The sequence below is a fragment of the Ceratotherium simum genome, chromosome 22 (genome assembly GCF_057802395.1).
Source record: "Ceratotherium simum simum isolate JZ-2026a chromosome 22, ASM5780239v1, whole genome shotgun sequence".
Lineage (NCBI taxonomy): Eukaryota > Metazoa > Chordata > Mammalia > Perissodactyla > Rhinocerotidae > Ceratotherium > Ceratotherium simum.
The window spans coordinates 50,022,806-50,048,518 of record NC_141921.1 but is presented as its reverse complement, the minus strand read 5'-3'; the positions used below and the strand labels follow the sequence as shown (position 1 = coordinate 50,048,518).

Genomic DNA, 25,713 nt, shown 5'->3' with positions numbered 1-25,713 from the left:
GGTGGGTACTGCGGCCGGAGGGAGACCCAGGAGTCCAGGGAGGGGCAGCCCACCAGGTTGTTGGGTGCAGACTCCTGGTGGCTGCTGCCCAGGGCTCTGACTTGGGGCCCTGAGCTGGTGGCCTCCAGAGCTCCTGTTTGCTCAGAGGAGCTGCTTGATTCAGGAGTGGGCTGACATTGGGGCTGGTGGTCAGGGTCTGGCCGTGGGGGTGGGATGGCCTCTCCCCACGCGTGCTGAAGTCATTCTGTGGAGGGGAAGAGCCGAATCGCTCTGACCAGGTTATGAGGGGCCCACAGTGGTCCAGCCTGATGTCAGGCGCTTCCACAGTGCTGGGGTTCTGGGGTTTTACAGGAGCCGCCCTCCTGGCCTCTGGGCCCTGAGGCATTGGGGGGAACCCTAGCTTCCACTTGGGGTCAGAATTGTAGGGGGAGGGTCATGGGGCAGGGAGAGGTCAAAAGTGAAGGGATTTCAGACCCCAACTTCCAGAGTTCTGAGTGACAGGAGAACTGGTGGGCGCTGGGTCTGGTGGCAAGTGTGCTGGGCAGTGTGGGTACCAGGTCCGGGTGACCCTAGGATGATGGAGTAGGTGGGGGTGGGAGTTTGGTCTCTGGAGCCCCCACTGATGAGCCACGTGACCCCTCTGTGCCCCAGTTTCCCTGTCTGCCTGCTATCTGACCCTACAGGCTTAGCGACATTATGCGCTGGGTTAGTCCCCATGGAGAGCTTGGGGTACTGGGGGCAGGTGCTGAGGTGGCCAGTTCCAGTGGGAAGGGGTGAGCAGCTGGGGACATCTCCCTCGAGCCCCCAGGGTGAGTGAGACCTGTGGGCTCTGCTTGGCCAAAGTGGGCTCCCAGTGGACGGATCTTGGACCCTGGACCCTGGAGCCCTGGATTTATTGTCTTGTGGACAAAGACTTTTTTTATAGACCCTTGTTTGATGGAGTTCAGAAGCCAGTGGTATTAACTCCAAGTGGACCCTACATTTCTGTTGTTTGGGATGTTTTGGAGCTCTTCAGGTCTCTTTTTATAGGCTCCACACTCTTGTAGCATCTAACTTCAGTGTGTCCGGCCAGGCTGTGGTTCCTGCTCACAGTTTGAGTAAAAATACGTTGGACCTGAGTTGGCGCCATCCCTGCCATCCCTCCTCTCTGTTGTGGGGGACAGGGCTGGGTCTTGTTTCACTGCATGGGAGGAGGGGAACAGTGCCCCGTCCCTTACCCTCCTTGGGGGGATCCTTGGTTCCCCTGTGCTGACTTGCCTCACCTCTGAAGGGCCAGCCCTCAAAGGGTGATCGTCCACCTTCAACATCCCATTTTTAGATGAAAAGATAAAAGACAGTAACATTCTATGACATGCTCTTCAAATAAAACATGCCTGGGGGCCGGCCCAGTGGTGCAGTGGTTAAGTTTGGCGCACTCTGCTTTGGCGGCCCGGGGTTTGCAGGTTCAGATCCTGGGTGCACACCTACACAACTCACCAAGCCATGCTGTGGTGGCGTCCTGCCTACAAAATAGAGGAAGATGGGCACAGATGTTAGCCTGGGGCCACCGTTCCTCAAGCAAATAGAGGAAGATTGGCAACAGGTGTTAGCTCAGGGCCAATCTTCCTTACCAAAAAAAAAAAAAAAAAGTGCCTGGACTATGTCATAGCCGCACTGAAAGCAGTTGGATGGTCCCCCCAGGGTTTAGAAGAGCAGCCTTAGATTCTTACGTTATTTCATTCTGCTCCTCCCTCACCCCGACTTCTGCCTCCCCCTGAAGGTCCCACTCCCTCAGATGAGATGTGACGTGCTGCCCTTTGCGCTGTCGAGGTTGGGGGAAAGGTTTTTGTTTTTGTTTTGTGAGGAAGATTGGCCCTGAGCTAACATCTGTGACAGTCTTCCTCTACTTTATATGGGACGCCACCACAGCGTGGCTTGACCAGCAGTGTGTGGTCCATGCCTGGCATCTGAACCTGCGAACCTCGGGCCGCCACAGTGGAGCGCGCACACTTAATTGCTACGCCACTGGGCCGGCCCTGGGTGGAAGGTTTAGTGAAGCCGATGGGTTTGACTGAACAGACTTGTGTCCACCCCACCCCTCCTGGGTGACCTTCTGGGCAGAACTTGAACCTGGTGGCTGAGCAGGGGCTTGGCGGCTTCCACGAGAGGGCGCTATCTGCCGCCCCCACCTCCTTCTTTCTCCCCCTTTCAGACGCATCCAGGCGCCAGGATCAGTCTCTCCTTTCTGTGCAAGGGCATTCGTGGTGGTATTTTTAAAAAACTGTGGTCAGTTCTATTGGGGGAGGCTGTAATATTTTCTTTGGGGAAAATTTCATCTCATTTATTTAATCAATAACTTGGTTAATCAGTAATCAGTATTTAATTTGATTTAAATGTGCTCCGTGGTGAAACATGTGTGCCTACTCTTTGCCCAGGGACATCCTGATCACCAGCTTGGACGCCACGATGACCTTCGAGGAGCTCTGTGAGGAAGTGAGAGAGATGTGCAGTCTGCATCCAGGGCACCCGCTCACCCTCAAGTGGGTGGACAGTGAAGGTAGCCTGGACGTGTGTCCATCAGGCCGTAAATCTCTAAGTCTGTGCCTGTGAGGTGTGCCCGGCCCCTTCCTCGGGAGATGTAAAGCCACGAATTAAACTTGTTAACAGCCAGCTTCCCTTGTGGGGACATGGGAAATCGCTTCCTGGAAGGAGGTTGGCCGAGCGCGTGAAGGGAAACCGGGCTTGGGGGCCAGGAGGTGAGATGCCCCTCGGGAGGAGGACGTCCCGCCCTATGGCAGACTGGTCCTGGGCAGCGGAAGGCTGCAGGGTCTCCCAGCCCCCGCTGTGGGCGGGTCCTTACCTCCTTACCTGGCCTTCCTGGCTCACATGCTGGGCATCTCTGGTGGGTGATTGGGAAGGGGGAACTCTGCATTTCCTCAGGGGAAGTGAGAGGGTACCTGCAGCTGGGGCCCCATGGTGTCCCGCCCTCCCTCCCTCCCTCCTTCTCTCCCTCCTTCCCTCCATCCCACCCTCCCTCCTCTCTCATAGTCGGAAACACATCCGAGAAAGCTGAGGGGTTGGGAGACTGTCCAGGAGAGACCCCCGTCCCCCACGTGGCTGTGACTATGACTGTCAGCTGAGGACGCATGAGCATGAGGGAGACTCCAGGCCACCCCCTTCCCGTTGGAATGAGCACATGGGGCTGTGGTTTTATGAATTTCTATGTGCTTGTCCAGTGACAGAGGGCAAGGAGCCTCTCCCTCTGTCTAGGACTGACCTAAGAAGAATGTCCTTAATCTTGCCCCAGCCAGGAAAGTTCGTGCTAGCTCTCTGGGGGCCTTCTTGGGCTGTGAGTGAAATCGTCCCTTCTGAGGACTGACTGGTTCTGAGGTGGGGCCCTGGGCAGGGCGACAGGTCCTTCTGGGACCTCCCAACTCTGCTTGAGTTGGGAGTGGCCGGTCACGAACAGCACCCTCTCAAACTTGTTTCTGACGTGCCGAGTACACGTCATCTCAGACCCTTTGCCTTAGGCCTGCGGTGGCCTCAGCCGTGTCTCTTGCCCTGCCTAGGTGACCCCTGCACTGTGTCCTCCCAGATGGAGCTGGAGGAGGCCTTCCGCCTGGCCTGTCAGCACAGGGACGAGGGGCTCATTATTCACGGTCAGTGGCGGCCGGCAGGCGGGGGTGGGAGTCGGGAGGCGGGGCCCTCCACGTCTGTCCCCTGCGGTCTGGGGAGGTGGGAGCCCGGTGGGTGGAGGGGCTTCTTGGCTGTGGGCATCTTCACCAGACTTCCTGAGGCACTGGAAGCCACACGGAGGATCACAGTTTAAAATCTTAGGATGCCAGAGAATTTAAGGATGTTGAATATAATGCAATTTGGGTTTGTTTTTTCTCTCTTACATTTTATCAACCCAAATGAAGATTGCTCTTACTGGTAAAGGGTTAGTGAGGGTCTTCTCACTGGACACAGCCGCCTGGGTTCTGGTTGTTGACCCACATCACCCTCCTTTCCTGGGGGCCAGCCTCTCTGGTGCATTGGAAGCCTGGGTCCAGTCACCTGCCTCCACCTCTCCCAGAGCTCAGAGGGTCGGGGCCCGTGGCAGGTGGGTGGCATGCTGCCACCGCACTGCCCAGGATGGACCAGACCCTCCCTGTGGCTTCCCCAGGCTCAGCTCTCTTTAGCTTGTTAAGCTCTGAGTTGGGTTAAGAATTGGGTCTTGGGAAATACCAATTGTTTTCATTTCAGTAGAGTCTTTAAATTGGGGGTTTTCAGACTGTGCTCGCAAGCACTTCCAGGGTTCCACAGGGTCTCTGTGGGGCCCGAGAGAGCGTGGTTCCAGCAGCTGTGGCCGACCGGCCATGTCTGCATCCACTTCTCATGCAGCTTAGGTTCTTCACCAGGCTGGCAGGCGTGGACAGCTGAACCCGAGAGCCTGGGACCAGAGCTCGAGACTGTCCATGGTTTCTGTCGGATCATCATTCTCCCCAACACCGAGCTACAAAATATCCAACTTTTGTAGCTCTTTATATAAATGAGGTTTTAAATTTAAAACCTAACCTAGTCCCCTTTATTTATTGTGATGGTAAGTGCGTTTATGTTGCCTCTCAACATTGAGGGCTGTGGTGCTTTAAAAATTCACTTTATTTTCTAGATTAATAAAAAGGTTGTTTTAGCTTTATTTTAATAATTTACTGTGGAAGCACAGGGTATATTTTAAGATATTTAGTTTTGAACTCCATATTGAGTATAAAGAATTGGAATCTAATGTGCTTTCAGAAGTCAGTTTTCAAAGTGATTGCAGTTCTTTCTCATATTAATTTATTAATCCAGATCGGGAGTTCTCCTTGGACGGCTCTCTTACCTCGGCTGCTCCAATTGCCTTCTCAGTGCATTTTGAGTCTTATAAAGGGAGTCTGGCAGCCGTAGATGTGCTTGGGGTTCTAAGGTTTTGCCTTAGCGAGCATCTCCCAAGAGCAGGTTCTCATTGGCAGGGTGGGCTTTGTGTGAACTACATTGGCCCGATAACTCGGAGTAGGACTTCTTAGGAAAGACTGTGCGCTGAATGGCAGGCTGCATGGGCACTGACGTGCTTTCTTTCTCTCTGTCCAGTCTTCCCGAGCATCCCCGAGCAGCCAGGCATGCCGTGTCCCGGAGAAGACAGTGAGTGATCCAGGTTTCCTACGACTTGGACTGCGGGTTATGGGTGAACTCGCGCTCCGTGGGTTACGGGGTGGACTCTCAGTTTGCGGGTTACGGGGTAAACTCGTGATTCATTATGGCAGGAGGGTGACAATGGCGGCTGCTTGTGATCTGTCACTTAGGAACCTTTATCCTCACGAAGAGTCTAAAGGCAGAGCGAGCAGCCGCTGTGACCTCGTGTGGGGTTTTCGCTGGAGTCCTTGCCTTTGCCAAGGACTGTATGTGTGTATGTTCTGGCTAACTGCCATTGGGGATGGCCCCGGCTTGGTCAGTCGGTGCCATAAGGAAAAGTCCAGGAAACTCCCTGATCTCCCCCAGGAGGGGAGGGCCCAGGCTGGCATGACTGGATGCTGCTCCCATGTGTCTGCCCCAGCTTACGGCCACCCTCACACCTGGTCGTCTGCCCTTCCCAGTCCACACCGGCCCCCAGTGAGGTGGGTCCTTTTCGTGTCCACGGTGGGTCTGTTGTTAGGAGATGAAGTCCCAGGAACAGTGGGTGCAGAGGAGAGCTCTGACTGCATTCCAGAGGCCACCGGGCCATGAGTGGGTTGGAGCAGCTTTGCCCCGTGCCGTCCTTTGGGGCAGAGCACCCACGTGTCCAGGGTGTGTGGAAATTCCACACCGACCAGCACACCCTGCTCAGCCTCTGGCCCAGACTGTGCCGTCTCCACCGAGGCGAGCAAGGAGCTCCGGACCAAGGTGGCCACTCGTTCAGTTCAGGGGACTTGGCTCAGCTCCCTTCCCAGCAGGGCGTCCTGGGGTGGGCTCCAGGCCAGCCTCCTGCTCCCAGGTCTGGTCCCTCAGCCCTGTGTTGGGCAGGGAGCTGGGGTGGAGCACATTTGGGCAGGGGCTGTGCTGAGTTTGCATCGCCTGGTGGGCCTGGTGAAGATGTCGAGCAGGCAGTTGGGTGTGTGAGTCTCGGATTTGGGGGGAAGTCGGGGCTGAAGGTGGGGGTTTGGGAGCCCTCAGCATAGAGGAGGCTGTTGGAGCAACAGGAGAGAGTGGCTGATGATTGAGGCCTGGCCCTGGGGTCCCCCAAAGAGAGCAGGGGACCCTGAAGGAGTGGCCAGTGGGGCCCCAGAAACGTCTGGAGTGTGGATTGTGGCAAGAGTGGGGTGGAGTGGTCTGATGAGGCCAGTACTGCCCAGGTACCAGCTGGAGGTGTGGCCATGGCAGGTGGACATGGAGGTGGACGTGAGGGGTGTTTCAGGCAATGAGGGGAGAGCCTGAGGAGGCACATTCCTCCACTTGCCCCTGTGGTGCCTCTCCTGCTGGCGGGGGGACAGCAGGAGCCCCGTGATGGCCTAGCGGGAGGCAGGTGGCTGATGGCAGATGAGATACGTAAGTAAGTGCATAGTGTGTGTGGGGGTGCAACCTGCGATTCGGAGGCCCAGACGCTGCACTGGGAAGGTGGTGAGAGAGGAGCCCCGGGGGTGAGAACTTCCAGGGCGGAAGAGGCCAGGTGGGACCGCCTGGCCCAGGAGCAGCTGGTGCTTGTGTGGCTTTTCCGCAAGTGGGACGTGGGCGCTGCAAGGCTGTGGGTCAGGGAGGAGATTTAGGAGGTGGGGACCTGCAGTGGGTGCCTAGAGAGGCGGGGGGAGCCTGGCGGGAGCAGACCCCATGATGCAGAAACCTGCCTGCAGGGGCCCCAGGCAGCCAGAGAGGAGCCCGTCAGTGGGGGCCTCGGAAGAGAATGGCACAGGGACTTCAGGGTCCTTGTCCCTCAAAGGGCTTCTCCTGCCGGTGACCCTCCCTCTGGGGTGCCCACGTCCCATGGAGAGGGGCATGCACCCTGAAAGGGCAGTTACACGTTTGACAGTTTACGTGTCTTTTTGGACACATAAAAAAATAAAAGATGGACTTTCCCGCTAGGAAGGTGAAGGTTGTCCCCTCCACCTCACTCTGTAGGAGGGGCTCTTCCAGCCAGATTTGTTTGTCACCTGGATGGCTTTTGACAATGGTGACAGGCTGTCTATTTGCCCAGAGATGTTGCCAGCAGCCAGTGTGGCCTCAGGGCTTGAGGGACGGTGTTCCCGCCTCTCAGTCTCAGCCCACAGTGTGGCCAGGGCCCCGGCAGGGTGGCCCCATAGTCTTGGGTTCTTTGTCCGTGACCTCGGCACCTCCCTGCTTTTTCCCAGGTGGATGCTGACCCAGGCTCGCACTCAGGCCTCGTGTAGGGCGTGGTGATGGGCCCTGGCTGGGCTCTGTGTGCAGGATTGGGGGCGGGGGTCTCTGCCGGAGGCTGAAGTGGGAGTGACACGCGGGTAGCGGCAGCAGCATTGTGGGGGAACGTGGAGAATGTGGTGAGCTTCTCAAAAGTATCGTCTTGGACACACGAGCAGGTCCTTGAGATGCTTACCAGGGGCGGCTCTGAGGCTTTGGGGACCACTCAGCTTCGTTGGAGAACATTCCACCAGTGCTTGGGAGGCGGCCAGGTCCCTGGGGAGTGCCAAGGGTGGTTGACTGGGCAGTGTCCCTCCCCTGCTCACAGATGCCCACGCCATGCGCTGACGTCCGCTTGGCTGGACAGCGCACGAGGGAGCAGGACGGTGGTCACCTCACTGGTCGGGAGTCTGAGCAGAATGCCACCTCTTGCGGCGTCTCCCAGGCCCTGGGGCTCCTCGAGCGTTGACCTCTCTCCCGTATTCTGCTCTTGGCTCGATTTTTTTTTTTTTTTTTGGTGAGGAGATCAGCCCTGTGCTAACATCTGCCAATCCTCCTCTTTTTTTGCTGAGGAAGACTGGCTCTGGGCTAACATCCGTGCCCATCTTCCTCCACTTTATATGGGACGCTGCGCAGCGTGGCTTGACAAGCGGTGCGTCAGTGCGCGCCCGGGATCCGAACCAGCGAACCCCGGGCCGCCGCAGCAGAGTGCACGCACTTAACTGCTTGCGTCACCAGGCCGGCCCCTCTTGACTCGATTTTAACGCCAGTCTTGGGCAGTTAGGACAACTCTGTTCTGGTCACCCGACAGCCACGGTGGACTGGGTGCACCGTGTGATTCTGGCGCCCCTGTGGGTGTTCGTGTGCACAGTTTCCTTGGCCTCAGGCAGCCTTGCCCGACTCGGGGAGTAAGTGAGAAGGCTCAGACCAAGGGTGTACATGGCGCCCTGGATCCGAGGCAGGACCACGGGCCTGGATGGACTGACAGACGGCGGCCAGACATGGAAAAGCAGCAGAAATGCTGCCGCACAGTGGCATCTGTGCATGTCCAGCTGGAAGGGCCTGTGTTCACTTTTAGCAAAACACCTTCCCACGCAATCTGTTCAGGCAGTCGAAAGAAAGTTAATCAGTTTTACAGGAGTTAAAAAAAATTGTGTAATGTACACATACCATAAAATTTACTGTTTTAACCACTTTAAAGGGAACAATGCAGTGGCATTTCGTACATTCACATTGTTGTGCAACCACCACCTCTACCTACTTCTAAAACACGTTCAGAAAGAAAACCTGGCTGCCACCAATCTTCGCTCTGCCTCTGTGGATTTCCCTGTTTCGGACGTGTCATATACAGTAAATGGAATCATATGACATGTGGTCCTTTGTAACTGGCTTCTTTCACTTAGCATGATGTTTTTGAAGTTCATCTATGTTGTAGCATGTGACAAAATATCCTTTTTTAAAGCTGAATAAGATTCTGTTGTTTACAAACATTTTGTTTATCCGTTCACGTGTTGATGGACACTTGAATTGCTTCCACATTTTAGCTACAGTCACGTGTCGCTTAATGAAGGGGCCACGTTCTGAGAAATGAGTTGTTAGGTGACGTCATCGGTGTGTGAACATCATAGAGTGTCCACGCATACCTAGACGGAAGAGCCTGCTACACACCAAGGCTGTATGGCACTGATCGATGGGACCACTGTTGCACATGTAGTTTGTTGTTAACCAAAACATCGTTATGAGCTGCATAACTGTATTGTGAATGATGCTGCTATGAGCATGGGTGTACAAATATCTCTTTGAGACCCTGCTTTCAATTCTTTTGAATATGTACCCAGAAGTGGAATTGCTGGGTCATATGGTAATTCTACGTTGAGTTTTTTGAGGAACCTCCATAATATCTTCCACAGCGGCTGCACCATTTTACATTCCCACCACCAGGGTTCCAATTTCTCCAACAACCTGGTGTTTTCTGTGTTTTTGATGGTAACTATGCTAATGGGTGTGAGGTGATGTCTCATTGTAGCTTTGATGTGCATTTCCCTAATGATTAGCAATATTGAGCATCTTTTCACATGCTAATTGGCCATTCGCATGTCTTCTTTGGAGAAATGTCTATTCAAGTCCTTTGCACATTTTGAATCTGGTTGTTTGTTTTTTTATTGTTGAGTTTTAGGAGTTCTCTGTATATCCTTATCAGATATATGATTTGCAAATATTTTCTCCCGTTCTGTGAGGTTTTTTTACTTTGTTGATAGTGTCTTTTGATGCACAAAATTTTTCAGTTTTCCTGAAGTCCAATTTGTCTATTTTTTTCTTTTGTTGCCGCTGCCTTTGGTGTCCTATCCAAGAAATCATTGCCAAGTTCAGTGTCATCAAGCTTTTGTCCTATGTTTTCTTCTAAAAGTTTTATTGTTTTACGTCTTACATTTAGGTCCTTGATGCATTTTGAGTTAATTTTTGTGTATGGTGTTAGATGAGGATCCAACTTCATTCTGTTGCATGTGGATATCCAGTTTTCCCAGCACCATTTTTTGAAAAGACTGTCCTTTCTCCATTGAATGGTCTTGGCACCCTTGTCAAAAATCATTTTACCATATATGTGAGGGTTTATATCTGGGCTCTCTATTCTGTTCCATTGGTCTGTATGTCTGTCTTTATGCCAGTGCCACACTGATTTGATTACTGTAGCTTTATAGTAGGTTTTGAAATCAGGAAATGTGAGTCCTCTAGCTTTGTTCTTCTTTTTCAAGATTGTTTTGGCTATTTGGGGTCCTTTGAGATTCCATATGAATTTTAGGTTGGGCTTTTCTATTTCTGCAAAAAATATCATTAGTATTTTGATAGGGATTGCTTTGAATGTGTAGATCGCTTTGGTTAATATTGACATCTTAACAGTATTAAGTCTTCTGATCCATAGACATGGGCTATCTTTCCACTTATTTATGGTTTCTTTAATTTCTTTCAGCACTGTTTTGTAGTTTTCAGTGTACAAGTCTTTTGCCTCCTTGTTAGGTTTATTCTTAAGTATTTTATTCTTGATGCTATTGGAAATGGAACTCTTTTCTTAATTTCCTTTTTGGATTGTTCATTGCTGGTGTATAGAAATGCAGCTGATTTTTGTGTGTTGACTTTGTATTCTGCTGTTTTGCTGAATTTGTTTAGTAGTTCCAACAACTTTTTTGTGGACTCATTAGAGTTTTCTATATCATCTGTGAACAGAGATAATTTTACTTTCCCTTTCCAATTTATATGCCTTTTATTTCTTTTTCTTGCCTAATTGCTCTGGCTAGAACTTCCAGCTCTAGCTTGAATAGAAGTGGTGACAGTGGGCATCCTTGTCCTCTTCTTTATCTTAGAGGAAAAGCTTTCAGTCTTTCACCATTGAGTATGATGTTTGCTGTGGGTTTTTCATATATGGCTTTTATTACGAGGAGGTAGTTTCCTTCTGTCTTGTAATAAATATATATGGTCTTTGTTCCTGGTTCCTGGCACAGAGCTCTTCAAACCCTTGGAATTTCCTGAGTGATGGGAGTGTCTTTTGTTATTCATTAGGAGTCCCTTTTGAACACACTTGAGCTTTTGCTAATGAGGTGACTTAGGGTGGGGCCCCTGGATAGCCTCAGGATGAAGCTGGTCACCAGAAAGACCAAGTGATTAGAGGGTTGAAACTTTCAGTCCCACCCCTCTGACCTCAGAGGAGGGGGAGGGGCTAGAGGTTGAATCAGTCTCCAGTGGCCAGTGATTTAATCAATCATGCCCATGTAATGGGGCCTCCATAAAAAACCAAAAGGACAGAGTTTGGGGAGCTTCTGGGGTTGGTGAACACATGGAGATTCAGGGAGAGAATGGAAGCTCCATGACCTTTCCCCGTGCCTTGCCCTTTGCATCTCCTCCTGAGTTAATCTAGTCAGTAAAATGTTTTTCTGAGGTCTGTGAGCAGCTCTAACAAATTAATCTATGCCCTGAGGAGGGCGTATTGGGAACCTCTGACCGATAGCCGGCACGTCACTAGCACAGGTGACACCAGGACTGGCCATTGGCATCTGAAGTTGGGGAGAGGGGCAGTCTTATAGGACTGAGCCCTTGATCTGTGGGATACGATGCTATCTCCAGGTAGATCGTGTCAGAATTGAGTTAATTGCTTGGTAGTGTGAGGAAGAAACACACATGGTACCCTCTATTCCTAGTTTGTTGAGGTTTTTTAATCATGAGAGGATTTTCAACTTTATCAAATGCCTTTTCTCCATCAATTGAAATGATCAGGTAGTTTTTTCCTTTGTTCTGTTAATGTGATGTATTACATCCATTGATTGTTCATATGTTAAGCCATCCTTTCATTCCAGGAATAAATCCCACTTATTGTATATATCCTTTTAATACGCTGCTGAATTTGGTTTGCTGGTATTTTGTTGAGGATTGTGCATCAATATTCATAAGGGATATTGGTCTATAGTTTTCTTTTCTTGTAGTGTCTCTGTCTGGCTTGAGTATCAGGGTAATGTTGGCCTCCTAGAATGAGTTAGGAAGTATTTCCTCCTCTTCAATTTTTTGGAAAAGTTGGAGAAGGATTGGTATTATTTCTTCTGTAAATGTTTGGTAGAGGGCTGGCCCCTTGGCTTAGCAGTTAAGTGCGCGCACTCCGCTACTGGCGGCCCGGGTTCGGATCCCGGGCGCGCACCGACGCACTGCTTCTCCGGCCATGCTGAGGCCACGTCCCACATACAGCAACTAGAAGGATGTGCAACTATGAAATACAACTATCTACTGGGGCTTTGGGGGAAAAAAGGAGGACGATTGGCAATAGATGTTAGCTCAGAGCCGGTCTTCCTCAGCAAAAAGAGGAGGATTAGCATGGATGTTAGCTCAGGGCTGATCTTCCTCACAAAAAAAAAAAAAAAAGGTAAATGTTTGGTAGAATTCACCAGTGAAGCCATCAGGGCCAGGGCTTTTCTTTGTCTGGAGATTTTTGATCACTGATTCAGTCTTCTCGCTAGTTGTAGGTCTAGTCAGATTGTTTATTTCTTTGTGGTTTAGTCTTGGTAGGTTTTGTATTTCTAGAAATTTGTCCATTTCATCTAGGTTATTCAATTTGTTGGTGTACAATTGTTCATAGTACGTTCTTATAATCCTTTTTATTTCCGTAGGATCGGTAGTGATGTCCTCACTTTCATTTCTGATTTTAGTAATTTGAGTCTTTCTTTTTTCTTATCCATCTGGCTAAAAGTTTATCAATTTCATTGATCTTTTCAAAGAACTAATTTTTGGTTTCATTGATTTTTCTCTATTTTTTAAATTTTGTTTATCTCTACTCTAATCTTTAGTATTTCCTTCCTTCTGCTACCTTCGGGTTTGGTCTGCTCTTTTTCTAGTTCCTTAAGTTGTAAAGTCTGGTTGTTGACTTGAGATCTTTCTTGTTCCTTAATGTCAGAGTTTATAGCTATAAGTTTCCCCCTTAACACAGCTTTTTCTGCATCCCGTAAGTTTTGGTATGTTGTGTTTTTGTTTTCATTTGTCTCTAAGTGTTTTTTTATTTCTCTTCTGATTTATTCTTTGATCCATTGGTTGTTTAAGAGAATGTTGTTTAATTTTTACACATTTGTGAATTTTCCCATTTTCCTTCTGTTATTGATTTCTAACTTCATCCTGCTGTGGTCAGAGAAGATACTTTACGTAATATCTGTCTTTTAAAATATACTGAGACTTAATTTGTGGTCTACACATGCTCGGCCCTGGAGAATGCCCCATGTGCACTTGAGAATAGTGTGTGTGTTGCTGTTGGGTGGTGTGTTCTGTGTGTGTCTGTCAGATCTGGTTGGCTCAAGTCCTCTGTTTCCTGACTTATCTTCTGTCTGGTTGTTGCTTCATTCCTTTTTATGGCTGATTAATATTCCATTGTGTGGATTTACCAGTTTGTTTATCCATTCATCCACCGATGGACACTTGGGCTGGTTCTGCCTTTTGGCCTTTGTGAATAGTGCTGCTGTGAACATTTGTGTACGGGTTATAGGTTCTTTTTTTTTTTTTTTAAAGATTTTATTTATTCATTTTTTCCCCCCAAAGCCCCAGTAGATAGTTGTATGTCATAGCTGCACATACTTCCAGTTGCTGTATGCGGGACGCGGCCCCAGCATGGCCCGAGAAGCGGTGCGTTGGTGCGCGCCCGGGATCCGAACCCGGGCCGCCAGCAGCGGAGCGCGCACACCTAACCGCTAAGCCACGGGGCCGGCCCTATAGGTTCTTAAAATACTGAATTGGTAACTTTGTTTTGGCTACAACATAAAGAGTTAGTCCGGCTTGTGTATATTGAAGTGCCAGAATAAACGGTCAGCAGGGCCTTGTGAGCTTCCCCTCTCCAAGGGGTCTGACTTCAGTCCAGTTCCGGGTCCTGCGTGAGCAGACCTCAGTTGGCCCCCTGTTGCCCGTCAGAGGCAAGTGATGGAGGTGACTGTGCCGTCGGGGTTCAGCAGGGGACGTGCTCCCTGGCGTCAGCAACAAGGGCCCAGTGGGAGCTGAGAGAGGAGGGTCCCTCCCACCAAGTGGAAGCACATTTCCAGGGCATTCCAGGGCTGGGCAGGGAGAAGGGCATGTGGCAGAGTGTCTGGCACAATAAAGAATTGAGAATCCTGTGGTTTGGTGGGCCAGGGCACCGTGGGGAGAGGTGGGCTGGCCGGCGATGTCCCTGGGCAGGGTGGGCCCTGCAGTGTGCTGAATCCGCGGTGGCTCTGGGGGTTTGTTGAAGCAGAGGAATGATGCGACAGGCTGGTGTCTGAGGGAGGTCCACCTGCTGGCTCCGGGCAGGGAGTGCCGGGCAGCCCAGGGCCGGGAGGAGGGCGCACAGAGGGGCTTTGTGATGGCGCGCTGATCTCATGGGTCCCCGCCGGTGGTGAGCGCCTCGGTCTTACTGCCACTCGTGTTTCTCCCTCTGTGCATTGTCCATTCACGGCAGCGCCCTTTCTCACGCTGGATCGGTTCTTCGTGCACCACCGCTGCGCGGTGCAGCAATTTTCCCCCAGGCCGTTCCTCTGTCATGTGCCTTGTCGTGTCTCTGGTCACACGGAAATGTTAATATTTGATTTTTGTCCATTCAAATCTGTTAATGTTTTCCTTTCTGGCTACCCCAAAGGGTAGAAGTAGTTTGTGTCTTGAATTTTGGTCTGTGATCCATCTGGAATGTACATCTGTGTCCAGGATGGTGTTGGCCTGGGTGTCTGGCTGGACACATCTCCTCTCTCAGTCTTGAGTGGCCAAAGCTCATGGGCCCGAGATGCAGCAAACGCACGTCTCTGTGCTCTGCCCCTCGGGCCAGGGACTCACGGAAGCATCCTGAGCTGCTTCACCTGTAAGATGCAGCAAATGTCTTACTTGGGGGCGGTGAGGACATCAATAATGCACCACACACAGGCCGGGGCCACGGTTCCTGCAAAGTAGATAATTATGTGACAAGCAAAGGCTCAGTCCCTTGAACTCAGGTGCTGCCTGGTGAGGGGAGCAAGGCCAGTCCCCTGCCCGGCCCCACGAGATCACTGTTGTAAGAGTAATGGGCCCCACCTGGGCACTATGGGAGGATCCCTCTTAGGGACCCTCTCCTCTCCTTCCCCCTCACCGTCCCTGACCCTAGACAGGCCGTGGAAGGCACAGGGCTGGCGGGCAGCTGAACCCCTTCTGGACGAGGGGCATTGAGCGCGCCCCACGGGACGGCCCGTTCTGGGGCTCTGCTGAGGCCACCTCGTCCTCTCAGCCCCCTGAGCCCAGACGAGCGGCGGAGGCCTACACGAGGGCATTGAGGATTCAGTGGTGGGCAGGGGTCTGTGATCTCTTTCTGAGCGGGGCAGCCCCTCCAGACGCCCCAGTGTGGTGTGTTGATGGGTGTTAGGTTCCTGGGGCTCCTGCAACAAAGTACCACAAGCTCAAAACAACACTGACCTCTCCGTCTGGAGGCCAGAAGTCTGAGATGGAGATGGAGGCATTGGTTCCCTTTGGAGGCGCTGAGGGAGGGTACGTTCTGACCCTCTTCTGGTTTCTGTGGTGGACGGCAGTCCCTGGCTTGTAGACTTTGCTCCAGTCTCTGCCTCCAGCATCACGTGGCATTTTCCCTCCGTGTCCGTGTGTTTCTCCTCTTCCTGTAAGGACACCCGTCATTAGATTTAGGGCCACCCAGGTAATCCAGGATGATCTCAAGGTCCTTAACTTAATTAAACATCTAACGCCCTTTTTCCAAATAAGGTCCCGCCTGGGGGTTAGGACGAGGATGTGTCTCTGGGGCCACCGTTCAGTCCTCTATACTTGTCCACGTTCGGGTCCGGTTGCCTGGTCTCCTAGGGGTGGTGTGGGTGGTCCGACTGCCCCAGCACTCTGGGTGGGGTCTATCCCCGGGAGATGCTCTCTGTGCAGGGTCTCTGCGGGCTCTCTTGTGTGGTGCTTTGTGGTGGAGGCTGTGCAGGTTTATGGGGAGCCCAGTGTCCCCTCAGAGCTGTGTCCAGGGCGAGATCCCATGCAAGCTCTGAGGGGAGGGGCCCTGGATCAGACAGTGGTGCAGATTCATACCAGGCTCCACGAGAGGTTTGGGTGCAGAGGGTGAGGCCGTCTGTAGGCTGTAGTTTTGCTGTGGCCGGTGCTGGTGGTCAGGGGCATCCCCGGGCCAGCGCCTTGTGGGACAGATGCGGGTCTGGGTGGCTCTTCTGTAGGTCGTCCTGCAGTGAGCAGCCTGGCAGGACCTTCACCGCACCCATGGACCTGTAGGTGGGGCACCTTCTCCCAAGGACACTGGGATCCTCCTGCCCGATTCCTGCCATCCACTGCCCTCTTGACCCCTTCTGATGGCCACTTGTCCTTAACGTCCAGCCACACTCCCACCAATGTGACCTGATCTCCATGAGCCACGCTGGGAAGAGCCACTCCTGCAGGGCCCTTCTCTGCAGGGGCCTCTCCCAGGGCCCTGACTGCGGCCTCGATGCTCCAGCCTTGGGGGCTGTGGGCTGGGAGGCGACTGACAGCTGGAGCGAGCCCCCCGCCTGGGGGCCTGGGAGGGGTGTGGCCACCGTGTGCATGGGTGGAGGTCAGGCCAGTGTCCAGACAGTGGTCATGGCTCTGCCCCCCCGAGAATGGCATTTCCATCATCCTTAAGCGAAGGACTGACCCGTTTAGTGACTGCCTTTCCTTACCTATAAAATGGGAATAATGGGATTGTAAATAAAATAGTGTTTGTAAAAGTGCTGAGGACAGACTTCCCACAGAGCCAGCTGTTATTTAATGTGTCTTCAAGGACAATTAGTGGCACTTATAGGGCGGGAGACTTCAACGCAATAAACCAAGCCCTTTCTGTTACTCGGGGCAGTCCCTCCTGGTGGGTGGTGAGTGGCCCCCACCCCTGGCAGTGAAAGTGGGGCCTCTCGACACCCGGCCACTCTGTGTTGGCCCCCAGCGGGCTTCCTGGAGGAGGAGGAGGAGGAGGAGGAGTCTCGCTGTACGGCAAGACCTGTCACATGGAGTTGGACGTGGATGCTGCGGGCACCAGCAGCTGTCCCTCTTTGGGTGGGGATGTTTGTGTTGTTCCAGCCCACGTTCTTCAGCGACCCTCAGTGGACGGCCACGGGCCTGGACAAGGCAACTCAATGGGACAGGGTGGCCCTGCCAGCCGGCTCCCGCCCTGGGTCAGGCCTCATCGGCCCCCCTGTGGCCTGTGGTGGAGACTCAGGGTGACCGCCTGGGAAAGCGGTGCCCAAAGGGGTGCCTAGTGTCTGTACCAGGGTCGAGCCGGGGGCGGAGCTGAGTCTGTCCTGATGCAGCTATGCCTCTTAGTCCCTAGAGTCCACAGAGAAAATACAAACCTGCTGGGGGGTTTGGCTTCAGTGGACCCCTGTGCTGGCAGCTCCGTGTGCTTTGTGTCATTGGTCCTGGCCTGTCACAGACTCGAGTGACAGAGGCGTCCCTGGACTCGCTGGTGGGCTGGCGGGCTGTGGGACTGGCCTCCCGCCCCAGCCTGCTCCCCGGGAGAGGCTGCCATGTTCACTCTGGCGCAGCTGGCGCACTGCTGTCTTGTCTTCTTGTCGCCCGGGGGCCCTTGTGGGGGTTCTGGGGCCGAGCCCCACACCCAGGGCAAGACCCTCTGGGGTCGGGGAGAAGACTGCACCTGGGCCAAGACCCGAGAAGTGGGACCCTCTCCAGCCTCACCCACAGGTCTGGTGGGGCCTGGGGTTGGCCAAGAGTATGGCTTGACCACCGCCTTTGTCTGCAGCTGTGTCCCCTGTGGGTTGGGATGGCCTTCCTCGCCTGTCAGGAGCCCCAGGCCTTTGATAGCTTTCAAAGCCCTCTTGCTACCAATCGGTGCCAGTGGAGGGGCAACAGGCCCATCTGCTCTCACCCCCGAAGCCGGGCTCCAAACCATTTCCACTCCATCTCAAGGGAAAGAAAGTTTTCACAGCCTGAGGTGTTACAGGCAGGTGCCTGGACACGATGGCGACAAGATGCATGCCAACCTGGGGGTGAGGGGGAGGCCTGAGGGGCAACTGGGCTCACCTGGACTTTCTTGGGCTCACCTGGGCTCACCTGGGTTCACCTGGACTTTCCTGGGCTCACCTGGACTCATTGATCCTGAAGTCAGAGGAGCAATGACCCTGATTGGGGGTTGGGTCAAGGCTGGAGGGGGGCAGCCATGGCTTGCAGGGGCCAAAGTGGGTTGGAGAGGAAGGGGCATCCTTGCCAGGGGCTGCGGAAGGAGAAAGGGGCTCACGTGGGCCGTAGCAGGAGGGCCAGCCCCCACCCCACTTGCCCCCAGGTCCCGCCTCGCTCATGCCGCACTGGCTGGGCCTAGGGCTTCCTGTTCTCTGACTTGGAAGCTTGTGTGCTCCCTGGACACATGCTGGACGACAGCTCAGAAGCAGAGCTGGGCAGGGAGGGTTCCTCGGCCAGGGCGCATCTCGGTGGGCAGGACCCACACGGAGACGCCAGGTGTTGGCTCCATGTGGCTGTGGTGGCGCCAGGGAACGTGTGTGTTGGTAAGACCATAGAAGATGGCGGGCATAACGTTCACGTGGGTGCTGCCGTGCTGCTGGGTCCAAACCCCAGTTTGGCGATGAGCCCACTGTGCAGCTTTGGGCAGGTGGGTGCAGCTCCCCGTGCCTCGGTTTCCCCCTCTGTGGATGGGGGTCTGTGGTAGTAGCCACCTCGTGGGGGCTGTGTGAGAACTGACAGAGTTTGGAAGGGCTCCTGGAACCTGCTAAGTGCATAGTAAGGCCAGCTCACCATACAGTCCCCCTGCCCCCGACTGATAGATCAAAAGGGGAAGGAAAGTGCTCCCATCAGGTGTTGGAGCCCAGTGCGGCGTCCTCGGGTGTGCGAGGAAGCGAGCCCAGCTCAGGGGGGGCAGGGGGTGCTCTAGGTCAGCCGGTAGGTGGAGCAGGGAGTCTGAGACCTGGGGGCTGAGGCTGTCGGGAGCATCCTCCAGGCACGGTGGGCGGGTTACCTCAGAATCTTTCCAAAACATCTTGACACTTTTTCCCCAGTGTTTATAGATATGTCTATTGTTTTATTAAAAATCCAGTTTCATTGAGCTTTGTCTCAAATTATTTGCAACAAACTGGAAAAGCTAGTTTTCTACTTAAAATAGGCTTCCAATAAAATTAGCAATCTGCCAGTTCTGCCTGGGTTTTCTAGAGTTCTGCAAAACTGGGTGTTTTGGAATGGATTGGAAGAGAGAAGTTGGCTGAAGGACGATGGTTGTGATATAGAGCCAGTCATATGTGAATTTTTACATTGGACTTGGGGTAAATTTGCATTCCCCGTTGAAGCCCAATGTAGATATGGGGGTTTAGTTAGTTTATGATTTTATGGTCTTAGTTGGGAGTCTGCAAACTTTTCCTGTAAAGGCCCAGATAGTCAATATTTTGGGCTCTGTGGGCCATTTGGTCTCTGTTGCAGCTGCTCAGCTGCCCCTGTAGGTGGAAACAACCACAGACTGCATGTAAACAAATGAGCCACGATAAAACATTACTTATGGACACCGAAATTTACATTTCACATATTTTTCATGTCTTGAAATATTACGGTTTTTATTTTGTTCAGCTAATCAGAAACGTAAAGCGTCCTTAGCTTGTTGGCTATGAGCACCGAGCCCTCTAGGTCACCAATCTTCGTTTCCAGTAAAGGAGATTTGGGGGCCTTCTCCTCTAACGCTGCCTCCAAGTGTTGTATTTATGAGTCTCGCATTCTGTGTAATGCTCTCACACGCCGGTCAGCCACCGGGGGCTTGAAGCTCCCAGTGACTTCAGGCCACACGGCAAGCTACTGAAGGAGGTGGAATTTGAACCCATGACTTTGGCCCAGAGTCTGCCGTGAACACAAAATCGTAGATTTGTCGCCTGACGCCCGCTTACGACCGATCGGAGGTGGGAGGTTGACCCAGGGGGCACTTGCCTTTCCCAGACCTCTGCCCCGTAGTGTATTGACTGGCGTATTGATCACAGCAGGAGTGTTTGTTGGAGGGTGGGGGATAGGCGTTTCCTACAACTTCCCGTGCCCCCAGCGTGGAGCCTGGCCATGTGGGGTCAGCGTGCCAGGCAGATTCCAGGGAAGTTGGCCAAGCTCCCTGGCCTAGGCTGAGCCGTCTTTTTCCCCACGTTTTTTGGAATTGAAGGGAAATGGGGTTGGATGCTCATTCAGCTGGCGAGGACGGGGTGCCTGGGTTGGGTGGGGCACAGGGTGGGAGTAGGAAGGTCAAGCCATCCATTGGTGGCTCCAGGTCTGCTCTGGCCGCAGCCGGGCATGACGCAGGCGGCGTGTGAGGTCCTGCGTCGGGTCAGCAGGGGCACCTCCCGTGTTTGGCTGGAGGGTGTGTGATTCCAGGCCCCCGATTCTTGCGTCTTGTGTGTGGAGCCTTCCCCATTTCTGCCCTTCCCAGTACCCACTGCCCCCAGAGCAGCCACAGCATCACAGGCCGCCTGACCTCGAGTTTGGCCAGCTTTTGACCCATGACCTCTCTCCTCCCCTCCTCTCCCGGCCGCAGCACCAGGGCTCAGACCCCCTCGAGCGTTTGTGTTGGGCCCATCCTCAGTCTCGGTGGACACAGGTCGGAGGTCCCTCGTGCTCCCGTGGCCACTGCGTCCCACATCCCACCTGGTGGCCCAGCTGGACTCTGCCCCCGTGGCCGCTGCATTTGAAAGGCCGCCGAGGCTGAGCCGCCCTCGTGTTGGCCGCTGCCCCCGCGTCCTCTTGGGACTGAGTCCTCTCCGGACGTCTTGATGCAGAGATGTTTGTCTTCACGTGACGTCAGCTCCCTGATATCCAGGCCGGGTTTTAGTCGGTGCCTCAGCTGCCGGCTCCAGCTTCCCAGGGGAGCCGGGTACCACCCGGGCCTGGAGACATGAGGAGGCAGGGATGTGAGAGGCGGGGGTCGGGCCGGCCAGCCTTCCTCTAAATATCTGCTCCTCTCGGCTGAGCCCACCCTGCCTATTGTCGGGGGTCCAGAGGAGCAGAGGGCAGCATCGGCACATTAAAGGGGAGGAAAATGCCTCCTTGCACGCCCACCGCTCCGTAGAGCATAAAGAATTCTGTGCTGAGGAGGCAGGAGAAGAAAGCCCGGTGAGTAATGCGCATCGCTCTGTGCGGTTTCCGCACCCGGAGAGGCCGGCAGTGGCCTGCAGGCCGGGTACTCGCAGCGGCCGATGCTGTGCGTCCGCCCGATGCTGTGCGTCCGCGTCGCGGGTCTCGTGCAGCGGCCTGGCCCCCAGTCCCCGGGCTGCACAGATGTTCCCAGCACAGATGCACCGCTGCCGCTGGCCCCGGGCAGGGATACGGCTGCCACAGCTCCGGGCCGTGCCCGGGGAAGGGCAGTGAGAGGCTCTTGTTTCCGAGGGGTGACAGATTTTTAGAAAAACAAGCTGTAGAGGAACATGCCCAGTGAGCGATGCGGGGGGTGCAGGAAGGAAATAGATCCCCCCAAAACGGACGGTATGTGACTGAGGCCTGTTAGTGCACAGCCGGCTGGCTCAGGGAATAATCTCGTTTTCCTCCAACCCCCTGGCTCGGTCGGGGCTCTGGCTGGGGGGTTGTCCTCGGCGGGTGCTCTCACGGTGGGGAATCCGTGAGTCTGCCGCTGCCAGAATGAGCGTATATGCGCGTTGGTGCTTTTCATTCTGCATTGCTGCAAGTGGAGGGGTCGAAGGGACCACAATGGGGAAGTCCGGAGACCGGGCCCCGAGGCTGGCGGCCGCCGCCGGCACCTGTCTTCCCGCACTGAGCCCCGCAGAGCTGCTCCCGCTGCTGCGCGCCTCTGCTGGTCCCGGCTCCGTGTTCGCGTTGACAACAGCGTCGTGCCGGAGTCCGGGTGGCACGGCCAGTGTTGACGTGCCAGCTTGCTCCATCAGGGTCCTCGGATGTCGGATGTCGGTGATGAGCGTGGCCCCAGTGCCTGGTTTTCTGTTCTGAGATGGTTGGAGGTAGACTCAAATGCTCCCGGGGGCTGTGGGGTCGTTGGTGGGGATGTGGGAATGCGGGTGCTTTTCTGACATCCATTTTGCAAGGTGTTTTTGGTAAAAAACAGAAACAACAGCAGACAGCCCCCTTGACAGGCTGGGCGGCAGATCCCCCCTCATATGGACGGTGCTGGGGTGGCAGGGAGGCCCTTCCGAGCAGAGCGCGCCCCTCCCCCCGGAGCAGAAGGGACCGTTGCAGTATGGGCCACTCTGTGCAGCCAGCCTGGGTCACAGGGGTAACTCGTGTGACTTGGATCTTGAATCATAGAATTTAGGATGTGCTGATGGGGCACGTGGGCAGGGAGTGAGCAGGGTGTGGGCTCACGCATGTGCCTGCCCGTGAGCAGAAATCAGCTGTGTCATGTTTCTTCGGGATGCCTGGGACATCTCGGCCTCTTTCCTCTCGTGTGGTCACGCGTGGCTAGTGCACAGCCGATGAGGACCCTTAAAGTGTAGATACACTGCCAGGGGGACCCAGAACGCGGGTGGAGGCCACTCTTGCTGGTGGCGTCTGGGCCTTGGGGCCTCAGCTGGGTTTAGGCAGAGCCATGAAATGGGAGCAGGTTGGAGGAGTGACCCCCTGCCCAACAAAAAAGGACCCCCCTTCTATGTTGATGCTGCCAGACGGGGCTGTGGCTGCGTTTCACCTGCACCTGTGTCCTGGTCAAACCCACGTGGATTCACCACATTGCTATCTTAGCTGCATCAGTCGTCAACGAGGCACCTTCTCGAAGTTCAGAGCTGCTGATGGTTATGTAAGGAGCGTGTGCTGTCTGCCCAACTCCGAGCTCCAAACTAACCCTCCAGGCGTCACCTCCAGGGCCGCCCGGCTCACAGACCCACCATTAACCAGTCGGTCACACAGAGCAGCCAAGAGTCCGTCAGTCCAGACGTGGCACTCCCAGCAGATGCCACCCTCGGCCGTCCTTCTGCCAGCTGTCAACGTGGTGGGGACCCCGTCAGGGTTGTCTGTGGTCCCAGCAGAGACGCTCCCCCGTATTCCCTCCTGTCTTATTCCCTTTAGCATCTGTGTAGGGATGAGGGCTGCGTGTTTGTGTTCACCCAGAACAGAGCAGTGCCTGTTAACCTGATAACCATCGCGGGGACGCTCTTCTCGACGCTCCGGTCAGCGGGCGCCGTGGGTCAGGCTCCGCACTTGGCTGAGGATCTGCATTTGTGGGTAGCACTTGTTTCCTTTACTGATTTAGAGCTGTTGTGAGGACACACTGAACGGGGGCTCTCCTGGGGTGGGGTGATGGCCCTGAACGGCTGCTCTCCAGAGCCAGGGCCGATGCACAGTCCCATTGAGGAGAAACCTTCGTGCCAGGGTTGATGTCTCTTTGGTGTTTATGTCCAAAGAACAGAGAGTTTCCTTTCTGTGCTTGCCCCTCCTCACTCTTGGGGAATGACGAGTTTGGGGGCTGTGGGCTGGGCGGGTCTGGCCCCATCTTGCTTAATCCCTGCTGCCCCTGGGCCTTTGCTTGTGCTGTTCCCTCTGCTCTTGCAGGGTGAATAGCCCTTAAGAGCACCACTCCCACAACCACCACCCTATGAGGGTGGGATGGGCGTTCCTGCTCCTGTGGGGTCCCCAGCCCCCAGCCCAGGGGCCTGGCACAAAGCAGGCCCTCCATAAATGTTTATGCTTTATGGGAGGGGCAGATAAAGCTTTGTCCAAAATAAGCCATCTGAGCCAATTGCTCATCCAACATTCAGATTGTTTTTGGTGATAAAGTTGTTATTCGTACAAGAGACAGCGCTGTAAAGCCCCTGCCGGTGTGTTTGAATACAGTGGCTTATTTTTAGGATTATCCTAAATACATAGAGTAGGGCACCTCATTTGTGACTGGCTTCTCTTCCCTTCCCTGTCTCTGAGGCCTACACACCAACCCAGCCCAGGCGGCCACGCTGTGAGCTGGTGGGTCTGCGGTTCCCCCCGAGCCGGGTTCAAAATCAGGAGAGGCGAGAACACCAAGTGCATGACCGGCAGAGCCTTTCTCGGTCATTTCAGAGGAGCTGTGGTTGTGGTCTGACGTGCGGGGGGCTGTCTCAGCTTCATCTTAGGCCGTGACAATTTACTGGGCAAACAAGAGGCTGTACAGTGATGCCAGTGGGTGGGGGGTCCTGACTTTCTATTTTGTTTGATTTGGTGGTGTAAATGTGTCTGGTCTTTTTAAAGTTTGCTTTTTTAATATCTCTTCTGTGGGAAGTTTTAAAAGATTCGACTTGCAGCAAGATGGAGCAGCCTCGTGCGTCCGCATGGGGAAGGGCCCCGGATGGAGAGCAGCTAGTCAGCGCCTACGGGGCTGCCCTGGTCACGTGGCCCGAGGCGGCCCCCTTGACGCCATGTCTCTGTTTACTCTTCTGTGAAGCGAGACTGTTGAAAGAATCGGATGAGGTCCTGTCCAGCATAGAGGGGCTGGGCCTGGTGTCCTGTCCTGTCAGGAGATGGTGGTGTTATTGCTAAAGGCCTGTGTCTAAAGTTTGCAGTATACCTTATTTCTTATTTTGAATTTAATTTTGGGTTTTCTGTATTTCCATTTTAAAGTGTTCAATAGCCCCGTGTGTTTTAAAAAGAGAGAACAGGGGCTGGCCCAGTGGCGCAGCGGTTAAGTGCGCGCTCCGCTTTGGCGGGCCGGGGTTCGCAGGTTCGGATCCCGGGCGCGGACCTACGCACCGCTTATCAAGCCACGCTGTGGCGGCGTCACGTATAAAGTAGAGGAAGACAGGCCCGGATGTCGCTCCCTCTCCCCCCACCCCGCAGCCAGGGGCTCACTTTCACCTCTTAGTGGGTTCTCCTTGCCGTTTATTTCCGGATTTCTCAATTGTGCACTTACGCTGCCATCTCTAGATGGCATCCGTTTGGGGTGTTGCTTGTTCCCCTCTCTCTCTGAGCTGTCTCAGAGTTTGGCTCTCCCTGCCTCTGTCCCCCTCGGGTTGTGTCACCGTTTATTGTTCAGTCGTTGGGTGTTACATGATGGTGGATGACATGAATATTCATGAGCCACTGGCATTGCATTTCCTTTTTTGTATGACTTTCAATGTTTCTTGCAGTTAATACTGTTCTAGAGTTTTCTAGAAGTCCTGTCTCACATTTGCCAGATCTTTTTGGTGGGGTCAGCTCTCCCTCGATGCCGGTGGCGCGGGGACCCCTGCCTCTCCTTTCTGCCTGCCCCCACTGCCCCTTCTCGGCTTCATCTCTGCCTAAGTCATCCTCCAGAGACCTTCCGAGAAGGGGCGTGGGAGGTAAATGTTTGGAGGTCCAGTTTGAAGATGCTGTCCTCCAGCCGTGCATCTAATGACAGGTTAGCTGGGTCTGGAATCCTGCATTAGAAATGATTCTGCCTGAGCTTCCTGAAAGCTTGCGCCACTGTCTCCCGGCTTCCAGATTGATCGAGAAGCCAGAGCCGTTGTGATTTTCGCATGTGTGTTCTTTCCTCCTGAACGTGTTTAGGATCTTTTCTTCGTCTCCAGTGTTTTCAGGGTTCAAGATGCTGTGCCTTTGGGGCCTCTCTTGTCTCCCAAGCTGGAACTCTCAGTGGAGACTTGACGTTCCGGTGGGGAGGGGACACTTTATTCAGTGATTTCTGGGTGAATTATTCCCTCTGCTGCCTCTTCTAGACCTACCACTGACCACTTGTTGGAATCCTGGACTGGACCTCTAATCTTTTCTATTTTCCACTTCTGTTCCTTTTATTTTCTAGGAGATACCTTCCATTTTTCTTGTCCAAACCATCCATTAAGTTTGTTGTCTTGTCTTTATTTTTAAATTTCCGAGAGCTCTTTTTTGTGCTCTGAAGGTTCTTTTTTAAAATAGTGTCCTGCTCTTGTTTCCAAGGCAGAAGATCACACCATTCTTTGGGGTTGTTAATTATGGTGAGGGGGAGTGATATGAAGGAATTAT

General features: G+C 53.8%; 1 protein-coding gene across 2 annotated transcripts in view; it reads left to right on the top strand.

The window, feature by feature from the left end:
• PRKCZ (protein kinase C zeta) overlaps positions 1-25,713 on the top strand; it is a 117,681-nt gene that overhangs the window by 2,891 nt on the left and 89,077 nt on the right. For both annotated transcript variants that reach the window (XM_087446978.1, XM_004425501.3), the window contains exons 2-4: positions 2,415-2,536; positions 3,549-3,638; positions 5,089-5,139. In XM_087446978.1, the coding sequence (XP_087303104.1) occupies positions 2,415-2,536; positions 3,549-3,638; positions 5,089-5,139 (263 nt within the window). The remainder of the gene's footprint in view (positions 1-2,414; positions 2,537-3,548; positions 3,639-5,088; positions 5,140-25,713) is intronic.